Source organism: Kryptolebias marmoratus, linkage group LG12 (assembly GCF_001649575.2).
Source record: "Kryptolebias marmoratus isolate JLee-2015 linkage group LG12, ASM164957v2, whole genome shotgun sequence".
Lineage (NCBI taxonomy): Eukaryota > Metazoa > Chordata > Actinopteri > Cyprinodontiformes > Rivulidae > Kryptolebias > Kryptolebias marmoratus.
Window position 1 is genome coordinate 5,804,463 of NC_051441.1, and position 21,117 is coordinate 5,825,579.

The window sequence follows — 21,117 nt, forward strand, 5'->3', positions numbered from 1 at the left end:
TACCTTTAACTGTGGCTGATTAAAGCACCTGCTAAAACACAATTTCCTTCAAGCTTCATTTATTCAGATGACAGTTTGGATTTGAGTTGCTTTACACAGTAATGGTCATTTACAGTGAAATTATTACAAAACAAACAGAAAACTAAAATGTTTAAAAACTGCAACTGTGTTGTTTGTTTTTAGTTGTTGTTTCAGACAGTTGTTGTTCGGTGTGCAGAGTGGTCTGAGCTGGTCTAACATGCCTGCTGCTCACTCTGGTGCCTTTCCGTTTGGTCTCATATGTATCACTGATGACAGGATTTTTTGTGAATGCATTACTAGTAGATTCTGTAGAGCACAGAAAAGAATTACACCCAAAAGGTTGCACTTTCAGGTTTCTGGTATATAAATCAAAGTTTTAACTCCACTCAGCATCTGTCAATTAATCCCATGTTAAAAGTAAACCGATATCCAGTCAAAGCTGATCTCCAGCTGACTACCTCCCTCTACTGGCCACATCCTTCACTGAATAACACCAATCCTCATAAGTGTCTGTGCACTACAATAAGTGGGTTGAATAACTGGCATAAGTGCACATTTATATTCATTATGTTGCATCTTGGTGAGCAAACTGTGAATGCACAAACATCCAGTCAGTCACACAGAGACACACTCCAGGGACCACATATGAATTATGTGAGATGCAATAATGTGACACTGCTATGCTAAATGTTTACAGTTCAACACATTCAGTGAAATAAACACATTGAAATTTATGTTGATTTTTTTTTGTTGTTTGCTAACAGGCAGCAAAGCACATCTGATCCATGTTTGTTCAAATTAATTTTCTGTGGTGATTGTCTGTGTTAAAAAAACACACACAAATGATTCTTTGTGTCACAAACCAGCAGCTTCACTCTGTTCGCTCACCTTTCATCGTCAATCGTCTCATTACATCACATTTCCAAAAATATATCCTGTTAATGCCAGTTTTGAAATCTGTACAGATTGATACATTATTAGCAAGTCGTGTCTTTACAGTAACTGCATTTTTATTTTTTTTTAAATCTACTGTACATTCTTTCACTGTACAATGTTGCACAGTCCTGCCCATCTGTAATGGAAGAAAACCAACAATGTTCAGGAGGTGTATTAGTACTACAGAGAGCAAGTTCTGTGCTTTCTTTATCCTGAGCGATCTAAAAAGCTATCATGAACGGTTCTTTCTGCACTATGCAGTCTACAGTAAAACCATCAGAGCATCTAGAATCTGTTCAGACATTATAGAGTCAAAGAATTTACATTCAAAACACTCCCTGTTTGTGTATAAACCCTAGAAGAAAAGGTCATTCAACAGACTATTCACAGAATCACATTGTACAATCATTACATCCTATTTGCTATTATACATTAGCAAATGAAATAAAAACATTAATATTATTAGTGACTGGAAGAAGCTCATATTATTGCATGTTCCTGCAAAGTGCACTCATGCTCTACATATGCATAGCTAAAATGTTGCAAATGTGTTGATTTTTAAACTTTTTCTTCACAAACACAATAGTTTTTATAGTGTCCAGAAGAGCTGCAGTGACTGATGATAGCTCTATGCTTAAGATGGTAAAAACACGTTTTATCTTGCCAGTAAATGAATTTTTTTGGACTATAGCCAGAATTTGTCTTTTTTAAATAAAAGCAGCTAACCAAGCAGCAGCAGCAATGACATTTTGGTCAGCTAAGATCCTTTAGTGATAAGCAAAATATTCTAGCAGTGTCAGAATTAAAGAATTAGATTTATTGTGGTCCACTGTACATAAGTCATGTTGTATGTCTTTATGGTTCCCATATGGCCATAGGGAGCAGCTGTTCCCTGAAATTTTTGTTTTGTTTTGTTTAGTTTTGTTGTGGAAGATGGAAGGACTCTGGAAGTACTGATTCTGTTATTGTAATTCTGTCATGAGAGAATCAAACACTCTATAGCACCAAGCTGATGGCAGCTTGACCATAAAATAAGCAACCAGAGGAATGAGAACTCCGATATTTGGGTCACTCTGTCCCCGGAAAGACAATCACTTTGACTTTTCTGTTTATCCTGTATTACATCAACAGTTTGCAAACAACCAACTCACAGTCTGAGGTACTTTATCTTCAAATTATCACATTCTCACTGCCAAAGCCTCAGGCTTAAGAATATGTTGTAAATCTGAGCATATTACTTGGAAAAGCAGCTATCTGTTAACACTATGGCAATTCTGAACCACTTACAAGAGCCATTCTGTATAGGCAATGCACCATTATAGGCTGTGATACTGCAAAAAGCAAATATACCTTTTACAATCTTTTAATGTCTCATTTTAAAGCATAAAGTTCAATGCTTGTTAGAATATTCTGTCTTCAATTAGTTGTTTTTTTACTCATGAACACCAGTTGTCCCTTCTTTTTTTTTTTTTTTTGATATTTTTTCACTGTTTTTGTTAACCAGCACCCATAGATGATGAGTATTCAAATCCATGGCTGAATACTATTTCTGATTTTAAAAATGGATCATGTGAGATTGTCCACAAAATATGTATTTCAGATGACAGTCATTCTATACAGAAAGCTATAGATGAATTTTATTCACCTCAAAAATGGCTCAGAAAATAAATCAGTCAGTAAAAGCCTTAATACCTCAAACTGTTTTTAACTAAATGTTCATTGAACCTCCTTTTTTTTGCTTCCACCGTGTCCAATTTAAACTCTCTGATTAAGCTAGTATGTTTTCAGATCAAGCTTGCTCAGATGAGGCACTTCAGTATTTCACCCTGCAGTACAGTGTGAGACTTGTTGGCTACTTATACAACACGGGGCTTGATTTTAACTTTTAACACAGCAAAACTAGAACATATTAAACCAAATAGTAAAACAAAGCACCAGGCCTCCTGTGCCTCTCAACCATGATAAGGAACAAAAAGTGTTTAGAAAACAAGGAAACCAAATAATTAGAAAACTTACTAAAGGTATCTGTGTGTGTGTGTGTGTTTTTAAGTGCTAACTCTCCCAATCCTTGTCAAACCCCACCCATTGTCCCTTAGGTCCAGGAATATTAGCCACTCCTGAATTCCTCTTCAATTTCTGGAAGGCCCTTTTTCTCTCTCCTCAGGGTCTCGGTCAATGGCCTGGAGCTGCTGGGAGACTCCAGGTTTTTGGGTTCATTGGTGCGGTAACTTCCCTTTTGCTGGTAAGCATAGACATAGATGCTGTACAGGCCTCCGAAGAGCAGCAGCAACGCCAGGATGACAATAACTGTGGATAAAAATAACACAGTCAGGCAAGGGAGGAAACGTGCTCCTTCAAATACAGATGAGGACCAGACAGTGGTTAGACCCTTTTTTTCTGCAGGAAGAAATTTAGTAGGATGCCAATGTAGCTACCATCCAAAATTCCAAGGATCCACTAATCTAAACTAAAAACAAATGCCTGTATTTTGATCTATGAACTGTATGGAAGTGTACGGACTAATGTCTAAAGAAAGCTGAGATCAAAAGAAACGTTAAAGCTGCTGTCAGAGACTCAGAATGGTTACAAATGGTAATCACACCTGTTTCTCACTCTCTGATTGCACCAGAAGAGCTGCAGACAGCAACAGACTGAAAGATAAGCCTCAAACAAACAGTCACTGTGTAAAAACTATAAGTCAGAATTTAAAATTACATCACCCATGAGCAGCAGAAGACTCTGATGATCACACTTGTGAATTTTTATGTTTCTACAATGCTTTATGTCGAAGTTAAAAAGGCCCTTCACTTCCGGTTTTGAAGAGAATATTTTGAGGTGAAATATAATTGAATCTGTGGAAGCTTTAGTGTGCACTCACTGCATTTTGAGTAAGATAATAATAGACAATAAGAGTTTGTTTGCAAATGATTTGAAACTTTTAACTGCTGAGAAGTTAAAGCGTGTGACATCATGAACTCTCATACGAATATTCTGGGGAGAAATCTCGAACAATCATAAATCCTAAACTGCGATTGTGGAAAAACCATAAAAGACATCAAAGTCTCAGTTCAGACATGTAAAGCCTAACTGTCTGTAATCTGTTTTTATGGTGAAGTATGTCTGATCTTTAGAGCTTCAAAGAGAGACAGATTTTCTCATGTGTTTTGTCAAAATCCCATTAATCTCCATTCTTGTTTTCCTCACAGCTTTTTGCTAATGTTGTTCACATTATGCGACGTACCGCTACCAAAAGTCAGAGCACACTATTGTTGACTGAGCTGCATGTTTTAGTGTATGAATTGTATGTTTTATTTCAAAGCTGCGTGACAAGAAACAGGACAAAGCATTTGAACAGGAAGTAATAAAAGTGCTTCGATGCTTGGGCATTGGCACTCTTAATACAGTGAATCATGCCTAAAGTCTGCAATTTCTGAAAAGTCTGCATGACATCAATGATCAGAAGATGCAATTTATTTAAATATTTTGGGCATAAAATAAGATATTGAGATTTATAGCAAGCCAGTAAAAAATTCTAAGCTGTTGGTTTAGAAATATTGAATGCAGTCTCTGCAGATTTAGACATGGCTTTGAAGACATGAAGGAGCCTTTTGACCGAAGAGGCCTGTAAATCAACACCATTGTATGAAAAGAGCAAAGGAAGCTCTTTTATCCCCAGATGGGATCATGAGGGCTTCCTATGTAGCATAAGAATTTCAGATGAAACCATGTGCCAGAGTGATGAGTTCAAACAGACACATTGTGACAAACTAATGCTTTCTGTATTCTGCTTTTTAGGTTTAAATATGTTTAATTCATTTGTTTTATTGTTAGTTTCACATTTTATATTCAAGCTTTTTTTCATAACTGGCCTTTGTGGACAATAGCGAGTCTTGAATCTTGTTAATTTTATAGAGTTCATTCGTTTGTGTTTGTTATTTTGGGTTTGGGTCAAATTCTGCCTCCACACCTGTGTTTAGTTTGCTGATTGCTTGCACTTGCATTTTGTTCTGTTGATTACCCTATTTAAGTTTCTCTCAGTTATTGTCCTGCAAAAACCTCTCAACCACTTTGAGAAATTACACATCAGATTTCAAGCTATTTAGCAACTTTTGTTTCAAATACAATAAATATTTTTGTTGGTGGTGGTGGTTTTTGCTTTTTGAACTTGTCATCTTCATTTAGGTGTTCTTTAATTATGGATTGTGTCAGTCTGTGAAGATAAACTTGCAGTAATCATGCATGCCAAAGCAAGTGCAAAAATGATTTTCTTCTCCTGGCCATCAGATAGAACTGACATCCTAACTGATTCATACATTTGTCAGGATGTGATTCAGGCTTTTTTCCTCCACAAAAATACTTAGAAAGGAGAATATTGATGCACTGCTGGTCTGTTTCATTTTCCTCAACATCATATAATGGGTATCAAGTGACGGCGCAAATGTAGTTAAAACTGCATCTTCAGTGTGACTGAACAAGTTTACATGAGCATGACTGCTAATTTTTATATCATCTTTAATATTTAAAACAAGAGAAGTGTGATTTCTTGATCATGTAATTGTTTGAAGTGTATCATTTAGGGAAGATGGCTGCTGTCTCATTGTTGGGATGCCTGAATGGCACACTGATTTTTAATGGTGTGCTGATGTCCTGCATTAGCATACCGTCCCAGAGGTTGAATGCTCTGTGAAGCTGAAGCATCTATCAGTGAATCACCCGTGCAGACTAAATATAGCTGATCCGGTAAAGGTCTCAGACAGAGATAGATTGGGGGTGGTGTGTGTGTGTGGTGGGGGTGGGGTCTCTGCTGCAGTTTAATCCTGAGAGACTTCAGCCTCTCCGACACAACAGGGGGACTTGATGTAATTTTTCTGCTCTCGCCTGTAATTCTGTGCTGCTGCGAATCATTTATTTCTTTGTCGCATTTTATCTTTTTCTCTTGTGATTAAGGAACCGTGTATTGTGGATTACTCCAGTACAGAAACAAGTGAAACACTGACATTTTTTTCAAAACATCATATTAAACTTAAGAACATAACTGAGGTATGCTCAAATCTTGAGCATACCTCATTTGATATCATCTAAACAGTGACATATTTGTTTGGTTTTGTACAATAAAGGCTGTAAAAAGACCAAACCATCTTGCTTTGTGTTTCTTGTTTTGGTGCCTAAGTAAACACAATTAAACCTGCAGTCAGACATTTAATAAAAGTGCTTGAAAGCTTGCTTAGACTCTGAAAATCCAACAGGATTAAAGGATAATAAGAAAAAGACTCAGACAATCTGTGTCATCTGGAACAGGAAAAATGTGGCGTTATAAACAGAGGTGAGGAGGGAAAAGGATTCATCAAATTGTCACAAAATTGGTGTTATCTTTAAAAAAAGCAATTTAGTGACTAGCTAGATACACATTCAGAAAAATAGTTCAGTGTTTGATTTAAAAATGTATGCAAAAAAGGACATCTTACCTGTTATCCAAACCAAGCCTAGGTCATCATGAATGTAAAAGTACTCTGTAAGAAAAAAGAAAACACATTTACAGGAAGTGGACTGCCTGAAGATTGTATTCCATCGATCTACAGCAAAGAAGCATGATGGGTGACATAAAACTCACCTATGCCAGTAAACCAAGGGTCTACTTCCCAAGGCACATAACCCAGGACAGGAGGAAACGCCCCACAGTTGGATTCAGAGACATAACCTTGTGTTGTTACCGGAGGATTTGTTACGTTTGGACGGAAGAAGGCTTTCAGCGGGGCATAGACGTTGTATCTTACTCCAGATATGCAACCTATGAATCCTGGAGCATTATGTCGCTGGATTTCATAGTCAATGTCACCAACCTCTGAAGGAAAAGACACAAACAATGAAACATATTCACTAGTCTGGATAAATAATTCCATCTGTAGGCTTAAACCCATGAGTGTTCTGATAGGCAGAATGTAAAACTTTTACCCATCACTCTGCCCATGAACATGGACTTTGGAGAGTCAAATCTGGCATCCTCCACTAACGTTATCTTCTCTACTATGGGTTCCATATAGTCCACCTGAGAGAACAGAAACATTTGTTATGAAATTAAAAAGGATTTTTGTGTCAATAGCATAAATTACAGAACATTGTTTGAACAGTGAGAGCAAGAACCTGTGTTTTGATGGTTCTGTTGTGTCTGGTAATGTTCACATAATGAGGATATCCATCTGCCAGGTTTCTGTGAGTCAGCTGGTACTTGTGTGTAATGAGCCCCAGCTTATACCTCAGATCTACACTACCTGAGGAAAAAGAGGCAACAAAAATCAATAGCATGTTCTGCCATGCAGCATAGCTTTGGTGGTTCTTGTGACGCTTTAATCTGTTAAAAAAAATAATCTCTTGCAAATTGAAGCACACAGCAATAGGTTTGACTTTGCTATTGTCAGAACAGGTTTTTCACCTACCATCGTTCTTGAGGATGACAGCGATGTAGTCTTGAACAAAGGAACTGATGTAGAGTAACACAGCTGGCGTGTGAACGGTGCTGAAACTGAACTCTATGTCATCTGCTGTGTCGTTGTAGCCGAGGCTGAAGTTGTCATAATGTGGGTCGATCCAGTTTGCCCATGCTGCCTCATCTGATATGGGCTTTTTTAGTATGTTGTACCTCAACCACGATCCAATCTCAAAGTAAGCTCCAATGTCTGAAAAGAGATAATTGTGCTGTTCAATATCTGAAATAAGATTATTTTAGAATTTTCTATTGAACATGAACTCACCTTTATGGCAGTAGAACCCATCAAAGGCTGTGTTGTTACAGTCACAAGTGTAGGAAGCATATCCCTCAATACACTGACCACTGTTTCGACACGGAATGGTGGCATTGAGACACTGTCCAGTGCAGTTCCTCCTTATACCCTTTTCTTCATCCACCTTCCCCTCTAAATCAAGAGGAACACCATTCATACGTAACCCACGAAGGCACCCTAAGAAAGGCCTGAGAGTGCGGTTGGCTGCGCCTAATGACAAAAACACATACCTCAGGGGTTAAGGAACAGTTTTAGTGAGGACATATTGGATTTTAACATTTCAGAATTCTTCTAAGGTAACCTACCTACAAGGAGAGGATGTGTGAACTTCATTGTGACAAAAGTCTGACCTGGTAAACGTTTGACAGCCCAGGGCTGATAATCAACCTTGATCCGAGCTAATTTCACATTAAGCTCAGCCTGAACAAAATGCCACTCATTGTCATTGAGTGCCACTGGGGAGCGAAGGGTTACATTAAGGATGCCGTCTCCAACCATAAATATAAAAGCAAGATTGTGGGTAGCTAGGAAAAAAAAACAGGGAACGATTTAAAAACGTGAGCACATAAAATCTCCCTAATACTGTAGGTGAAAAAAACTTACTATTCAGTTCTATCCTTATAAAGTTTCTGAGTTGGTCATCAGAGTTTTCCAAGAAGACACCATGGTCACGGTATGTTTTGAAGTGGAAAGAGATGTCAACAGTTGAGCCAGGCCTGAAAGTGGGGAATGTGATGTAGGTGGGCTTGATGAAGGCTATCGTGTTCCATATATTTCCTGTAGAAGACATTATTATGCATCTATTGTAAAGAAGTCCAAACATAGCACAAATATATTCCTGTGTTAATTCAATATATTATAATCAAGCTCACTGTCGCCATGGCAGCGGAGAGGCCCAACTGTGACTTGTGCTACTGAACCAGTCCGGTTGGTGTCCCCGACCACTACCCTCCTCACAGGCAGGTGGTCTCTGAAGTCCAAATAACCTTTATCTGAGTACCTAAAAATCCACACAGGGGACGTTCAATACCATTAATGTGAGAGACACAAGTTAAACATGCTGATTATGTCTGTCTCTTACCATTGTCTGTAGTCAGCATCACAGTTGCATAGAAACTTTGGGTCAACACAGGTTTGATTAATAGCACAGCCACATTTTTGGACTTCTCTGAATGTCCCACCCCAGTAATAGTGACTCTCATTGTTGCGACCAATCCAGTAACCAAACGGTCTTCCATCTGTTTTGAAAAATAAAATGTATATGTGGGTCATTTAAAACTTTTACTTTGAGCATCAGCAGTTCCACCAGACTAGAAACTGATCCCACTCACTGGGGGTGTTGAGGAGACGAGACTTGTAGCAGGAATAATCGATCCACTGCTCACAATACATGGAGGTGTTGGCGAGAGCGGTGACTTCATCCCAGGAGGCATTCCAGTAGTGCACATCTACTATAGAGGGGAGGTCTATTGAGCTCCCGGTAACCTTGGTACCTTCCACTCGATCATTCATGATCACAGTCCAAGCTTTATATGCTGCAAAGATATTTGACAGATGTAGGTTATAAACAAAACTTGCTCAAATAGGAAAATAAGAAAAAAAAAATGTTAACTAACAAACAACTAAAAGGAATGAGTGCCACTCTTTTACTTTCATGCTAGAGTTTTAGTCTAAGATCATCTTATTTTGAGAAATGATGGAGTTGAAGCTGTTTTGGTCTAACCTTAAAAATAATGTTGTGTGCAATCTCATGCAATATTGAATGATTTCATGTTCAGATTATGTTTTGTTTATTACTCTCAGCTCAATGTTTCTCAATATTTGGAAAACTGACTGAATTACAGCCATTTTTGTGTTAGCTAATGTCAATTAGCTGGGGTGGCTATATTGAACTGAATTGACTTAAAAGGTTGGGCAGCTGTAAATGTACATCTAATGAATACTTTCTGAGCCTTTCATTAAAATTCATCTGCTGCCCTCTTGAAAAGACATTGTCTTCGCAGATGAACATGTTATTATACTAATGATAGACATTCTGGTTCCACATAATTTTCTCTGGGTCATTGTGACAAATCCACTAATAATCATAATACCTCTGTTACGTTTGCAATTTTCAGCCTCAGTGATAACAGGTTCATTTGTTTTCCCTCAACTGCACACAAGGCTGATAAATGCTGATTGGTAATGATGCTGATCACTTACACTTCATTTTGCAGTACACTTCAAACGGTTTCAGCGGCCCACTGAGATCAGGATCAATGGTGTAATTTCCAGACCAATATTTCCCACTTAGTCTGTAGGCCTCGCATGACTCTTTATAAACCGCTGTTTGCAGGACAGAAAATGACCCCTTTGTTATTATTAATGAAAATAGCTGCTTATACTATGTAAAAATAACTTTAAAAAAACTATTGATGAGATTGTCAGTTCTTACACATATGGCACACTTCTCCTTTGTAGCCTGTATTCTCACACAGACAGATAAAGTCATCCCAGGACTGGATGCATCTGCCCTCATGTTCACATGGATTTGGAGTACACCTGTAAATAAGAAAGAGATTAACTTTTTAAATAATATTGTTTCCATATTTCCATCTTCTCTGTGATAATTGATCTTTTCACAGGGCTAAAGACATTAAAGTATAAGTTGAGTGGGACCTACTGCTGTGTCACTAATGCTGCACTAGGTAAATCAGTGCATTTCTCACCTGTCAGTGATCCCACAGGTACCTAACAGCAGCTCCTCGTATCTTGCCCACTGTCGCTGCAGAGTAATGTCAATATCAAGCTGTTCATTGTCGATGAAGATATGTTGCATGCAGCCATGGAAGCGATTCAGTTTGGTTTCACACTTGAATGCTGTGTTATTGGTTTTTGGACAACCTGAAAGCAGGAAAACAAATTCTGAATGAATTGAAGAGCACACATTTAGCTTGGTGGTGTTCCCCTGCGGTTCTTTGATTAATAACCTCACCTCCAAAAAAATAGCGGTCACTTGTTCGGATGGTAAATGGGTTGGTGATCTTCAGTGGGGAGCCTTCCTCTTCATCAATGGTGAGGGTCAACAAGTTGTCTCTGGCTGCCAGATCCACTGAATGCCAGTAACCATCATTTAGCCTGTATCCTAAAAATCAAGGCAAAGCTTTTAGTGATGCATGGCTATTAGAAATACAACATATAAACTTACCAGCCACTTTATTTGGTACACCTTGCTAACTGAACAGATTGGACATCAATTTTGTCTTCAGAACAGCCTTATTTTTTTTTGTGGCATAGCCTGTAAGGCACCAGCCTATTCTTCTCCATTCCATGCTCAGTTGAAACTTCAGCAAGTCATCTTCACCAGTTCTAGATGCCTAAATGAATTGAGCTGCTGCCATGTTGATGTCAGCAACTTATTAGCTATTTGTGTTAACATGCAATTGAACAGGTGTACTTATTAAAGTGGAAGCTCAGTATTAATCAGAATTTAATTACTGTGCAGTAAATATAACAATCCCTGTTAAGGAAGAAGTAAAACATTCTTATCCACCAAAAACCTTAGTTTGCATGCCAAAACCTCACCTGCAGCAAATTGCAGCTTCTTTTTTCCAGTCTGGAAGATGGTTACATTGATCTGACCTTCACTCAAACCCAGCTCAAGGGCACCCAGGTTATCAGAAAAGCGTGTGAACATCAGCAGCCCAGTGTAGTCCCATGAGCGGAACTTAAACTTCACAAACATGCGAGGCCTGCCAATGAACCCTGGTACTTGCAAGAAGTTGTTGGGTCCAGCAAAGGTCATTGGTTTGAGCAAAATGTCACGGCAGGCAAAGTGCATTTTTTTCTGTATAGAAAGAAATATTAGACATTCTTAATGATGGAGAAGTATTCTATGGTGAGTATTTACCGAAAACAGCTTACGTTTCGAGGAATATGAATGTCAGGGTCTTCTCTCCTAGCCTTGTCGATAATATTGATGCCATTAATGAAGACATTTTCAAGACATCCTCGGAAATTTGGTATGGTAGGGAGGTGAGGCAGATTTGTCTCTATTACTCCTCCTACATACATCTAAATCATAAATATTTAGACATTCAGTTATACATAGTCACACATTCACAGAAATTTATGTAATAATCTTTGATATGTAGGTACCTGTGTATTTAGATCCAAGTGAGTAAATTCTCCTTTGCAAATGGCTGTCACTGTCTGACTGTCTACTGTAAAGTTCACCTGTCGACCGTAGCGCTTGATAGTGACATAGTGCCAATGCAGATTATCAAGAAGACTTCCTGCAGTCAGAGTAATTCGGCCATCAACTTTGTGTATAACACTGCTTCCTGAAGAACAAAAGGCAAGAAGAGAAGGACTTAAAATCAGAAATAGAAAATCTTTTATTTATTTTTTATTTTTAACTCAAGGATTTCTGAGACTCCTCTCAGTATTTTTTTCCAAAGTGCAAAAAGCCTGTTTCACAAAAATATTTTCTTTATTCATTACATTCCTTCCACAAATTACAAGACTACACTCACCAAGGCTGATGTGCAGGTAAAGACGTCCTTTCTTCAGCTCCAGTGTGAAGAGGTCCCCCTGAATCCCCTCACTGTGTAACAGCAGACCATCCTGGTCCAGGGTCTTAAAGTTGATGGCGATATGGTCATGCAGCGTGCGGAACCTTTTTTCTGGATATGTGTACACCACTGCATCATCTCCACTGTATTGTAGCACATGGGAGTCTGGAAATGAGTTAGCCAAATTTCCAAACTTAACGGTTTTGTAGCTCTTCTCATTTGCACACTTCTTCTGTATTAATTGTGTGACAACACAAGTCAGAGTCCACCATCCATCACTCTCACCATAAGGGCAGCCAAAAAGCTCCAGTCTCACACCAATCTTTCCTCCATTCTCTGTGTTCCATGCCAGAGGCAGCAGACGAATATGTTTAGCGGTAAAGGCATAATGGAAGACATTTCTCTTCACCTGATAATAATTCCAGTTTCCAGGCAGTGTCTGCAAACAGATGAGACAGGGAAGGCGTGGAGAATTATTGTCACTGCACCGCCTTGTAAAAAAACAGGAGATAAACTGATGATGAGATCAGTTTTGACTCTGCTGAGAGAGATAATATGCTGTGCTGTCTTTGTTTCTGTGCCAGTGACACTAAACATAATGAAACACCCCTAAAACTCCTAAATCAGATATGAAGATTATATTTGACTGAAACACCCTTGGCTCCATTCTGTTATAGCTCTCATCTGAGCACTTGGGCCAGTTGACACCTACAGAATTTCCTCCTTTCATGATGTATGGAGTCCAGGAATCCGGTCTGTCTCCATAAAGAAGTGTGTACTTGGTGACCCAGTCGTATGAGTTGAAAGTCCCTTGGGTTGCAATTGCCAACAGTCGGTACTTCCTGCCCAGATTGACCTGCAGCCATGGCTGTCTGTCTTTGGGGGAAGGGGACCACCCACTGCTGCCTGAAGAGGAAGAAAAAAACTTTATGACATCATGAAAATAATTATTGTGGTGTTATAGAACTGACATGAATCTGTTTTGAAACTGAGTCAAATTTTACTGAGCATGTACTGTACAGTTCGCCTATTATAACAACTGATTTGTTAAAGCTTCTCTAAAATGGAAACAATTTTTTTCAATTCTGGTCAGTTGAGGTCCTTGATTCTAAATGTGACATAAAACTTTAAATTAATAGCTATTTAAGGAATATGTTTGTTATATAGTGGTCTTATCAACTATTAAAGGCAAATACTGTTATAATGAGCTGATCCAATTTTAATGTTACAATGCCAGAGCACTAGCAATAAAACAGTAGCAAAACCTCAGGTGCAAGACGTGGAACGAAGTCATCACTGACAGGATTAGTTGTGTGAATGCTGAGTCAGCATTTACACTATTGTTGCCTTGTTTGCAGTTTCTTCCATACATGTTTTGCAATCAAACCACTTCCACTATTATTGTTATTAACACATTCAGCTCGAAGAGTTTGCTATGACTTTTGTTTTTTAACTTTTATACTTTGCAAAATATTCTCTAATGTTATCATTTGTTTTGTTAATTTAGCTACCGTTTTCACATTAGCAATTGCTAATTTTAACTCTACCATCTCAGTTTTTGTCATGCAGCACTCAGCATTCATATGGCATTTTTGCAGAAAACACAATTTACATTTTTTATTATTATTATTTATTATAAGTTTAAACAGATGCTATGGGAGGGATATTAAAGATAAACACCAAAAAACTGTAGACAAAATTTAGGTGGCAATTTCAAACTCACCATACAGTTTGGCAAAATTGGCAGAGTACAGAAAGTTATATCTGGAAGAGGCCCAGAAGGAGGAGGCATAGAGCCCAGTGACGAGTGGATCGACACATTCTCCTGCAACCACAAAATGGATGACATCAAGGTCACGAGGTAACTGAAATAATTCCTCATAATGCAGCATTCAAACTGTATACTTCTGGACAAAACGCCTGCAGAACCTTCTGTGCTCTGTAAAACAAATACACACATTTTGGTTAGATCAATTCAATCCAAAGTAAAGCGCTAATGCATTTAGCTTCTTTGCTGGAGGGATATAAAGAGCAAAGTCAATGATTTTACATCAGTGAACACACTTTAAATAGCCTACTCATCAGCAGGTGGATCAGAGCTAAAACAAAAGAGATCTTGTGATCTGACCTCACATCTGTTCAGATAGAGTTATTCTATTCTACACAGTTTGGGCTAGATTAATATCAATGTATAAAATAAACATCTACTGTTTATGCATACTATTACTTGGATTGCAAGTGCAATAAAGTTACATAACTGTGCTTTTTAAAGGCAAAGGTGCAGCTGATATTTTATTGGTTATGCTGCAGGGTCAAAATAAATCAGCACTTCATTCTTATAGTTATTTTTAGATTGTTTTCAATGCATGCATTTTTCCTGATTAGAAACTTGAAGTTGAACTTACTCTGTGGCTTTGACATGACATGGTAGTTTCCTGTCTGCATGAGACTGATAAAATCATCACCCATCTGCTCTCACTCTCTCTGCAGCCCAAAGCTATTAAAAGTGACTATAACTCCGCCTAATCTTGCTTCTGTCGCAGCTGAGAATAAATGTCTGATGCTTTCACTTTCAGCTCCAGAAAAAAAACAATGTCACATTTTTGGTGTCAAAATATGGTCTTTTTGTACAATAAAGGAGATTGATTACACTCAGACTAAATATAAAAATAGGTAGTTTTACTTGAAAGTGAAAATAGCTAGTTCAGATATAAAAATATAAAAAATTTTAATAAAAGAAATTCCTGTCTGTCTTGTGTCAGTATAATATGTCTGATGTTTTGGAGGTGTTTCCTGAAAATGAAAGGGGTTGGGTTTTTAACTACATTCGCAGCGATAATGGAGAAAAAGGCCTGCACAATGATGGCTGGAGACATGGGATGTTTGCAGAGATAATGCAGGATACAATTAGAATCAAAGAAATTCCACAGTTAATATGATGTTGTAGAGGAAGCAAAGACTTTAATCACAGCAAATGACAAAGCAAAATGTTTTCATCCTTCGCTACTTTAAATGTCATATAAACTATAGTAGCCATGTACCTTTATCTAGCAGATATACACCATGTCATACTGTATAGGGCTACACTGAGAGCCTATTGTTATTTATTTGGAATGACCTTGTCACCTTCTGTGAAAGGACACTCTGCACATTCAGGTGGAAGAAAGTGCTGAGCAAGTGAAACGTGACCTTTTTTCTGTCTGTCTCCTCTCTGATGACTTTTTCTGTTTTTTATCCTATAGAAATCTCTGCTATGCTTCAAGTGATCAATAACAAATCCATCCTCAGTCACTGCAACCATCCTTTAAGGCTGTTGGCTCTCCCGTAAATCCACATAAATATATTCAAACTCTTTGTGGTCTAATTATACAACATAGCTTCTTTGCTGCTAGTAGTTTGTGCATTGATGGAAAAAAACTGGCTTTCAATATGAAGCACAGCTCTATCTGAGACTGCAGCAAGTTAACTGAGGCCACTCAGCTTCTTATCTCTTCTTTATTGCAGGCCTGTCACACAGTCTGCTCCCCCACCCAGTCAGTCTCTTACTCCATTTTCCTGAATCTGACATATTGCTTTTTATCTCTATCATACCTGCAAAAACATAACCTTGTGTCCTATTACCTCATAGTTTTCAATATTAATTTTGCTATTTTCTCTTTCTCTCCCTCGCTGCCTCTCTCTCTTTCGAGGAGGGCGTTGTCATTGTGCAGCAGTCATACCTGAAGCCTGTGTGCAGCATCCATCTCCAGATTTTCTCCCTTCTCCTTGTGATTCTGCAACCTCCCTCCCTCCTCTGCAGCATGCAACCTCATTCTACATTTATCATTAAGGTTCTGTGGAGACCGTCTGAATCATAAGCCTGCCTCTAAGTGCAGGCAGGTTCTGTCTGAGCTGACGCATCGTTGCTGCTGGTTGTATGCATTATGCAGACAGACAACTCTTGAAGTTGTCACTTTGCAGAAGATCTAGCCAACAATTCCCTCTCAGTAAATATGTTAACCTCACAACAAAAACATACCACAATGGGTGAAACAGCACATTTAAAACATGTTCTATTAAAGAAGTTTGATTAAATAATTCATAAGATGGTAGCCATCACAGTGGGGTGTGTCCAAACGTTGCCTGGAACTACAACTACAACATTTCCAGAACCTCAAAATCATATTTAGGCTTTAAATCTTATTGACTGGCATTATTAGATGTAAAATAATGCTTCCTTTTAACATGCAGCACAGTCTGCTTTCTATTTTGTCAGAATGTCACAAGCCCCAAAAGTCATGCAAAGGGAATACACCCTTCCAATTCAAGCACACACACACAAACACTTCAGAGAGTGTTTGACAGCCCCACCCAAACAAGGGTCACAGTGCTCTGGGATCTGATGCTCCACTTCAGTTTGGCACAAATTCACTGTGCAATCCCCAAACTATAAACCTTTACAGAAACCTCCAGTCAGTATCAAACAAGTTGTACAAACACGTTCAGTTGTTTTTCTTTCTCACTAGTATAATAAAAAAGCAATGCATAAAGACAAAACACACACACAGCCTTCTGCAATCAGCAAGCAGCATGATATATGTAAACTTTTTAAAGTCCGATCTATTTATAGACCTATGTCCTATTTTCCCACAACAAATTAAAAAAAAATCATATACCCTGTAATTTTGTTTGCACCCTTTGGTTGACAAACAAAACAAATTAAAAAAAAACCTATTGAAAACCAGTCATTGCTTTTGATTTGTGGTTTATCAGAATTATTTTTAAAAACATACAAATGACATTGTCCTTGACCTGATGGTACCCCTGGAAAAGATTGAAAATACCATGTTTGGTATCATGGTGTGTAGCACACTGAATACAGACCATAGAAAGCTAACGAGAGTCTTAAGAGCTTAGAAAGAATATTATTGACAAACATGTTAAAGGTAAAGCCTATAAGACCATCTCCATGCAGCTTGATGTTCCTGCACGTTATTTAAAAGCTTGAGGTCCTCAGGACTGCAGCCAACCTCCCTGGATGAGGCAGTAAGAGGAAAATGAATGACAAATTGAAGAGATGGAACTTCCAAAGAGATTAGAGGGGAACTCCAAGGTCAAAGTTCATCAGTGCTGAATTCATCATCCATTGCTGTTTAAACCAAAGTGGACTTAAAGGAAAACGGAGAAGGACACCACTGTTGAAATGATAAAAGAAAAAACAATAATGGAATTTGCCAAAAAGCATATTGAAAAGCCACAAAGCTTCTGGGAGAATGTCCTTTGAGACAAAACTGGACCTTTTTGACAACAAGTTCCATCAGTTCTGGACCAAAATGTGCTGCCCAGCGTCAGAAAGCTTGGCCTCAGTCGCAGGTTCTGGGTCCTCCAACAAGATAATGATTCAAAACACACAGCTAAAAACACCCAAGAATGGCTCAAAACCAAACACTGGACCAATCTGAAGTGGCCTTCTGAGCCCTGATCTGAATCCTGAGGAACATCTGTGGAAGGAGCTGAAACATCTGGAGAAGGAACTCTTCAAACCTGAAACAGCTGGAGCTGTTTGCTCAGGAGGAATGGGACAAAAATACCTGTGGACAGGTGCAGAAGTCTCAGAGAGCTACAGAAATCACTTGATTGCAATGATTGTCTCAAAAGGTTAAGGTCACAAAACATTAAGTTAAGGGTACCATCTTTTTTGTCAAGGTCACATTCATTAGTTTGTTTTTTAAAATACTTCTTATGGACCACAATTCAAAAGCAATGACTGATTTTCATTAGTTTATTTTAAAAGTCTTTTTTCTCATTATTGCTTTAGTCAATTTCAAGTTATTTCAGTGACCTTTGTGAGATATTATTTCTTCCACAAAATGTATAACATGCTTATACAATGTTAAACATCCTAATCACACGCAGTGGTTGACTAAATCTATTATCTCTGATTTGGACCATCCCATCTTTCCTTCTTATCCTAAACTGTCCAAAAGTCACATGACAGCCCAACCCCCTTTAACTACTGAGTCAGTAAAGACCCTTCCAGGTCACTGACGTCAACAAAGACAGCTGATTATTATGTGCAGACGCTCTGTGATGGAGGGATGCACAGCCTTTCCCGTCACCGCAGTCACCCCACCCCTCACACAACCCGCCTCCCCTGTCAACGAATGATTTAATGGTCTTGTGATGTGAAATGGTTTCCCCTGGCAGGTGAATGTAGGATGCGGGGCTTTAAGGACCGGTAATGAAGACGCAGACACCCCCCTCCCTCCCTCCTTCCTCTAAAAAAAGTACTGCAGTGGGTTGGTTCTGATTAAAGACTGAGCCATGTTCTTTTACTATCCAAAAGCAAAGGTAAATTGTAAGCAACAAGATGTTTTTTCTTAATACTGATAAAATTAGCAGAATCCGGGCATCATCGTGCGGAGAGTCCGCGCGCTGCAGAAACTTGCCTGCCTGCCTGCCCGAGAGAAAGCACTGCAATGCAGACAGTCCTGTGCGCGAGAGGGACCAACATGCGCACCCTCTGCAGGACCGACACGGCTTGCCTTCTGTCTTATGTAGCAAACCGATGATTAGAGCTGACAGCAGACAAAACAAGCGTTTGAAATCCAAATATTCTGATTTTAAGACTCCGTTTCGCTTGACCGCAACGCGAGTTGCCCTTCAAACATCCCAAAAGCTCAGGCCACATTATTACAGCAGGTTATTTCCCACCTATCTGCAACTTTTTCACTACATCAGCCAATATAAAACCAGGTGAAACATGTTCATACATTTCGACAGGAGCCTCTTAAAAAAAAAAAATGGCATTCTAGAAATGACAGATGAATAATTGCTGTTTCACGGGACTTACGTGATGAGCAATGTTGAAAAGCCAAAAACAAGAGGCATATGCTCAGTATTTTGCAAGTCATCCTTCACTTTAGAAAAACGCTTCCTCGCATAGGTTATGTTAATCAGACGGTAGATTCCTCTGCAGCATCCTCCGACCCCCCTTTAAGCCCAACTTTAACTCCACTCCCCGGGATGTCGGGCAGCCTCCACCGAGGCGGGGACGCGCTCCGGATGCTGGTGCTGATGCTGCGCTTCGCCGAGAACGCGCTTTTCTTCTTTTTATATCCCTTTAAATTGTCCGGTTTACATGTTATTTGTGTAATTACGCTGTTTCTGCCTTCGACATATGACGGTAACAAGCTACGGGAGGATTGTTGAGCAGAGTGGGATTGTCTTGCGTCCGTTCCACTTGAGTCTGAATCTTCAGAGGAGACAATATGGGAGGAAGATACATAACTTTTAAAGTTCTCTGCAGGCTGGTCGCATTTTCTCTGACTTAAAAATGATAGTGACAGACCTCAATTCTGCAATCAGGGTAGTGATGATGGATCAGTTTTATCATCGGAATGCAGAGAAGATTAGCTCCTCTCTTTGCTACCGGCTGTAACCCCTATTGTTTTTTGGCACAGTTTTCATGGCTCCAAACTGCAGAAGAGTGCATTGCAGTGATGCAGGATGGGTAAATTGTCTATCTGTCCAGTATTGCGGATCAAAAATAATCTCCAAAAATAGATACCCTTTGAGCCAGACAAAACCACAGAGAATCAAATCAGGCTGCAGAGTCCTGCTGTTTGCCTCTTCGACCTTCAGGTTCAGGTATCCGATCACTTTTATGCAAATGTGCCCAGAGCAGAAAAGTTACAGAATGAGGGTGCCAGCTGCTGAACTCAGACTCATTCCTGCAAACACACACACACACACACACACACACACACACACACACACACACACACACACACGCACACACACGCACGCACACGCACACATATAGGTGGGGGCAGGATGAGGCAAAGAAGGATTTGTGGAAACGGGTAGCACACTGACCATAAAATAGAAAAGGCTTTAGGATTAGAAACTGGTTTATGGGGCAGTAGTGTGCCAGTGATGATGTGACATTGGATGCTCGGGCCAGCATGGGATTTGCCGAGTTTTCAATCAAATCAGATTGTCAGAATGTAAGCTCCCTGCCACTGGCTTTATCCCGGAAATACCAAAAGAGTGGAATTATTGTGTGTTTGCATAGAAAACAATGAAAGGGGGGAAGCAAAATGTAGGACAACAAATCATGGGAGAAAACTAAGCCCAGGCTTTGCACAAGCACTTATTTACAAAAGTCAGATATGATAAACAAAAAAACAAAAATCAGACAAATAAATTCTCAGCTACTAGTACACCAAATCTGGGGTTAATATCTGTAAAATTGACTGAGTTATAGCCGTTTTTGTTTGGCTGTGGCAGCCATCTTGAATCAGATTGACTCCAGAAGTTAATCGGTTATAGATGTACATCCATTGATTACTTTATGCAAGTTGCAGTAAAATCTGTCCAGTGGTTTATGGGATATTTTGCTAACAGAAAGAGACATAATCACATGCACATGCACAGACGCAGGCAAAAACATTATTTGCCTTTCAGCATCAAGCGATAACTATCATATTTCAGTTTTATTCTCATAATATTTCATAGAATGAAGTGAAGACATTTATTTGCACAGTTTTTGATAAAGACTAAGATTTAAAACTTCAGAAAACACCTACATATCACAAGTGATACATGTTTGTTATATTCTCTTTTTACCTTGTAAAAGCAAAAACAGGAGAAAACCTATGATTTGTTTCTTTTCTGATATTATTTTATTGTGACTTTTACATATAATTACAGGTGCTGGTCATAAAATTAGAATATCATGAAAAAGTAGATTGATTTCAGTAATTCCATTTAAAAAGTGAAACTTGTATATTATATTCATACATTACATACAAACTCATATATTTCAAATGTTTATTTTGTTTAAT

At 38.8% G+C, this 21,117-nt stretch overlaps 1 protein-coding gene across 1 annotated transcript; it reads right to left on the reverse strand.

Moving 5' to 3' along the window:
• Positions 1-2,982: 2,982 nt before the first annotated feature.
• cntnap1 (contactin associated protein 1) lies at positions 2,983-19,955 on the reverse strand. Its single transcript, XM_017429491.2, has 24 exons — positions 19,122-19,955; positions 14,013-14,114; positions 13,002-13,195; positions 12,575-12,728; positions 12,251-12,454; positions 11,874-12,058; positions 11,640-11,789; positions 11,301-11,562; positions 10,711-10,860; positions 10,445-10,619; positions 10,171-10,277; positions 9,939-10,061; positions 9,068-9,271; positions 8,818-8,974; positions 8,609-8,736; positions 8,340-8,513; positions 8,042-8,260; positions 7,707-7,946; positions 7,392-7,631; positions 7,099-7,226; positions 6,910-7,003; positions 6,569-6,799; positions 6,423-6,467; positions 2,983-3,264 (listed from the first exon to the last, which is right to left on the reverse strand). The coding sequence occupies exons 1-24, from the start codon at positions 19,180-19,182 to the stop codon at positions 3,065-3,067; spliced, it is 3,927 nt and encodes a 1,308-aa protein (XP_017284980.1). The 5' UTR covers positions 19,183-19,955; the 3' UTR covers positions 2,983-3,064.
• Positions 19,956-21,117: the final 1,162 nt, after the last annotated feature.

What these genes read in the sequence shown, in the direction of transcription:
- cntnap1 (XM_017429491.2), bottom strand. Translation starts at nt 19,182, where the DNA reads ATGACTTGCAAAATACTGAGCATATGCCTCTTGTTTTTGGCTTTTCAA. An exon ending in GAAGCTGCAATTTGCTGCAG is followed by an intron (nt 10,861 to 11,300) that starts GTGAGGTTTTGG and finishes CTTGATTTTTAG; the next exon opens with GATACAGGCTAAATGATGGT. An exon ending in GTTCATGGGCAGAGTGATGG is followed by an intron (nt 6,800 to 6,909) that starts GTAAAAGTTTTA and finishes CTTTTCCTTCAG; the next exon opens with AGGTTGGTGACATTGACTAT.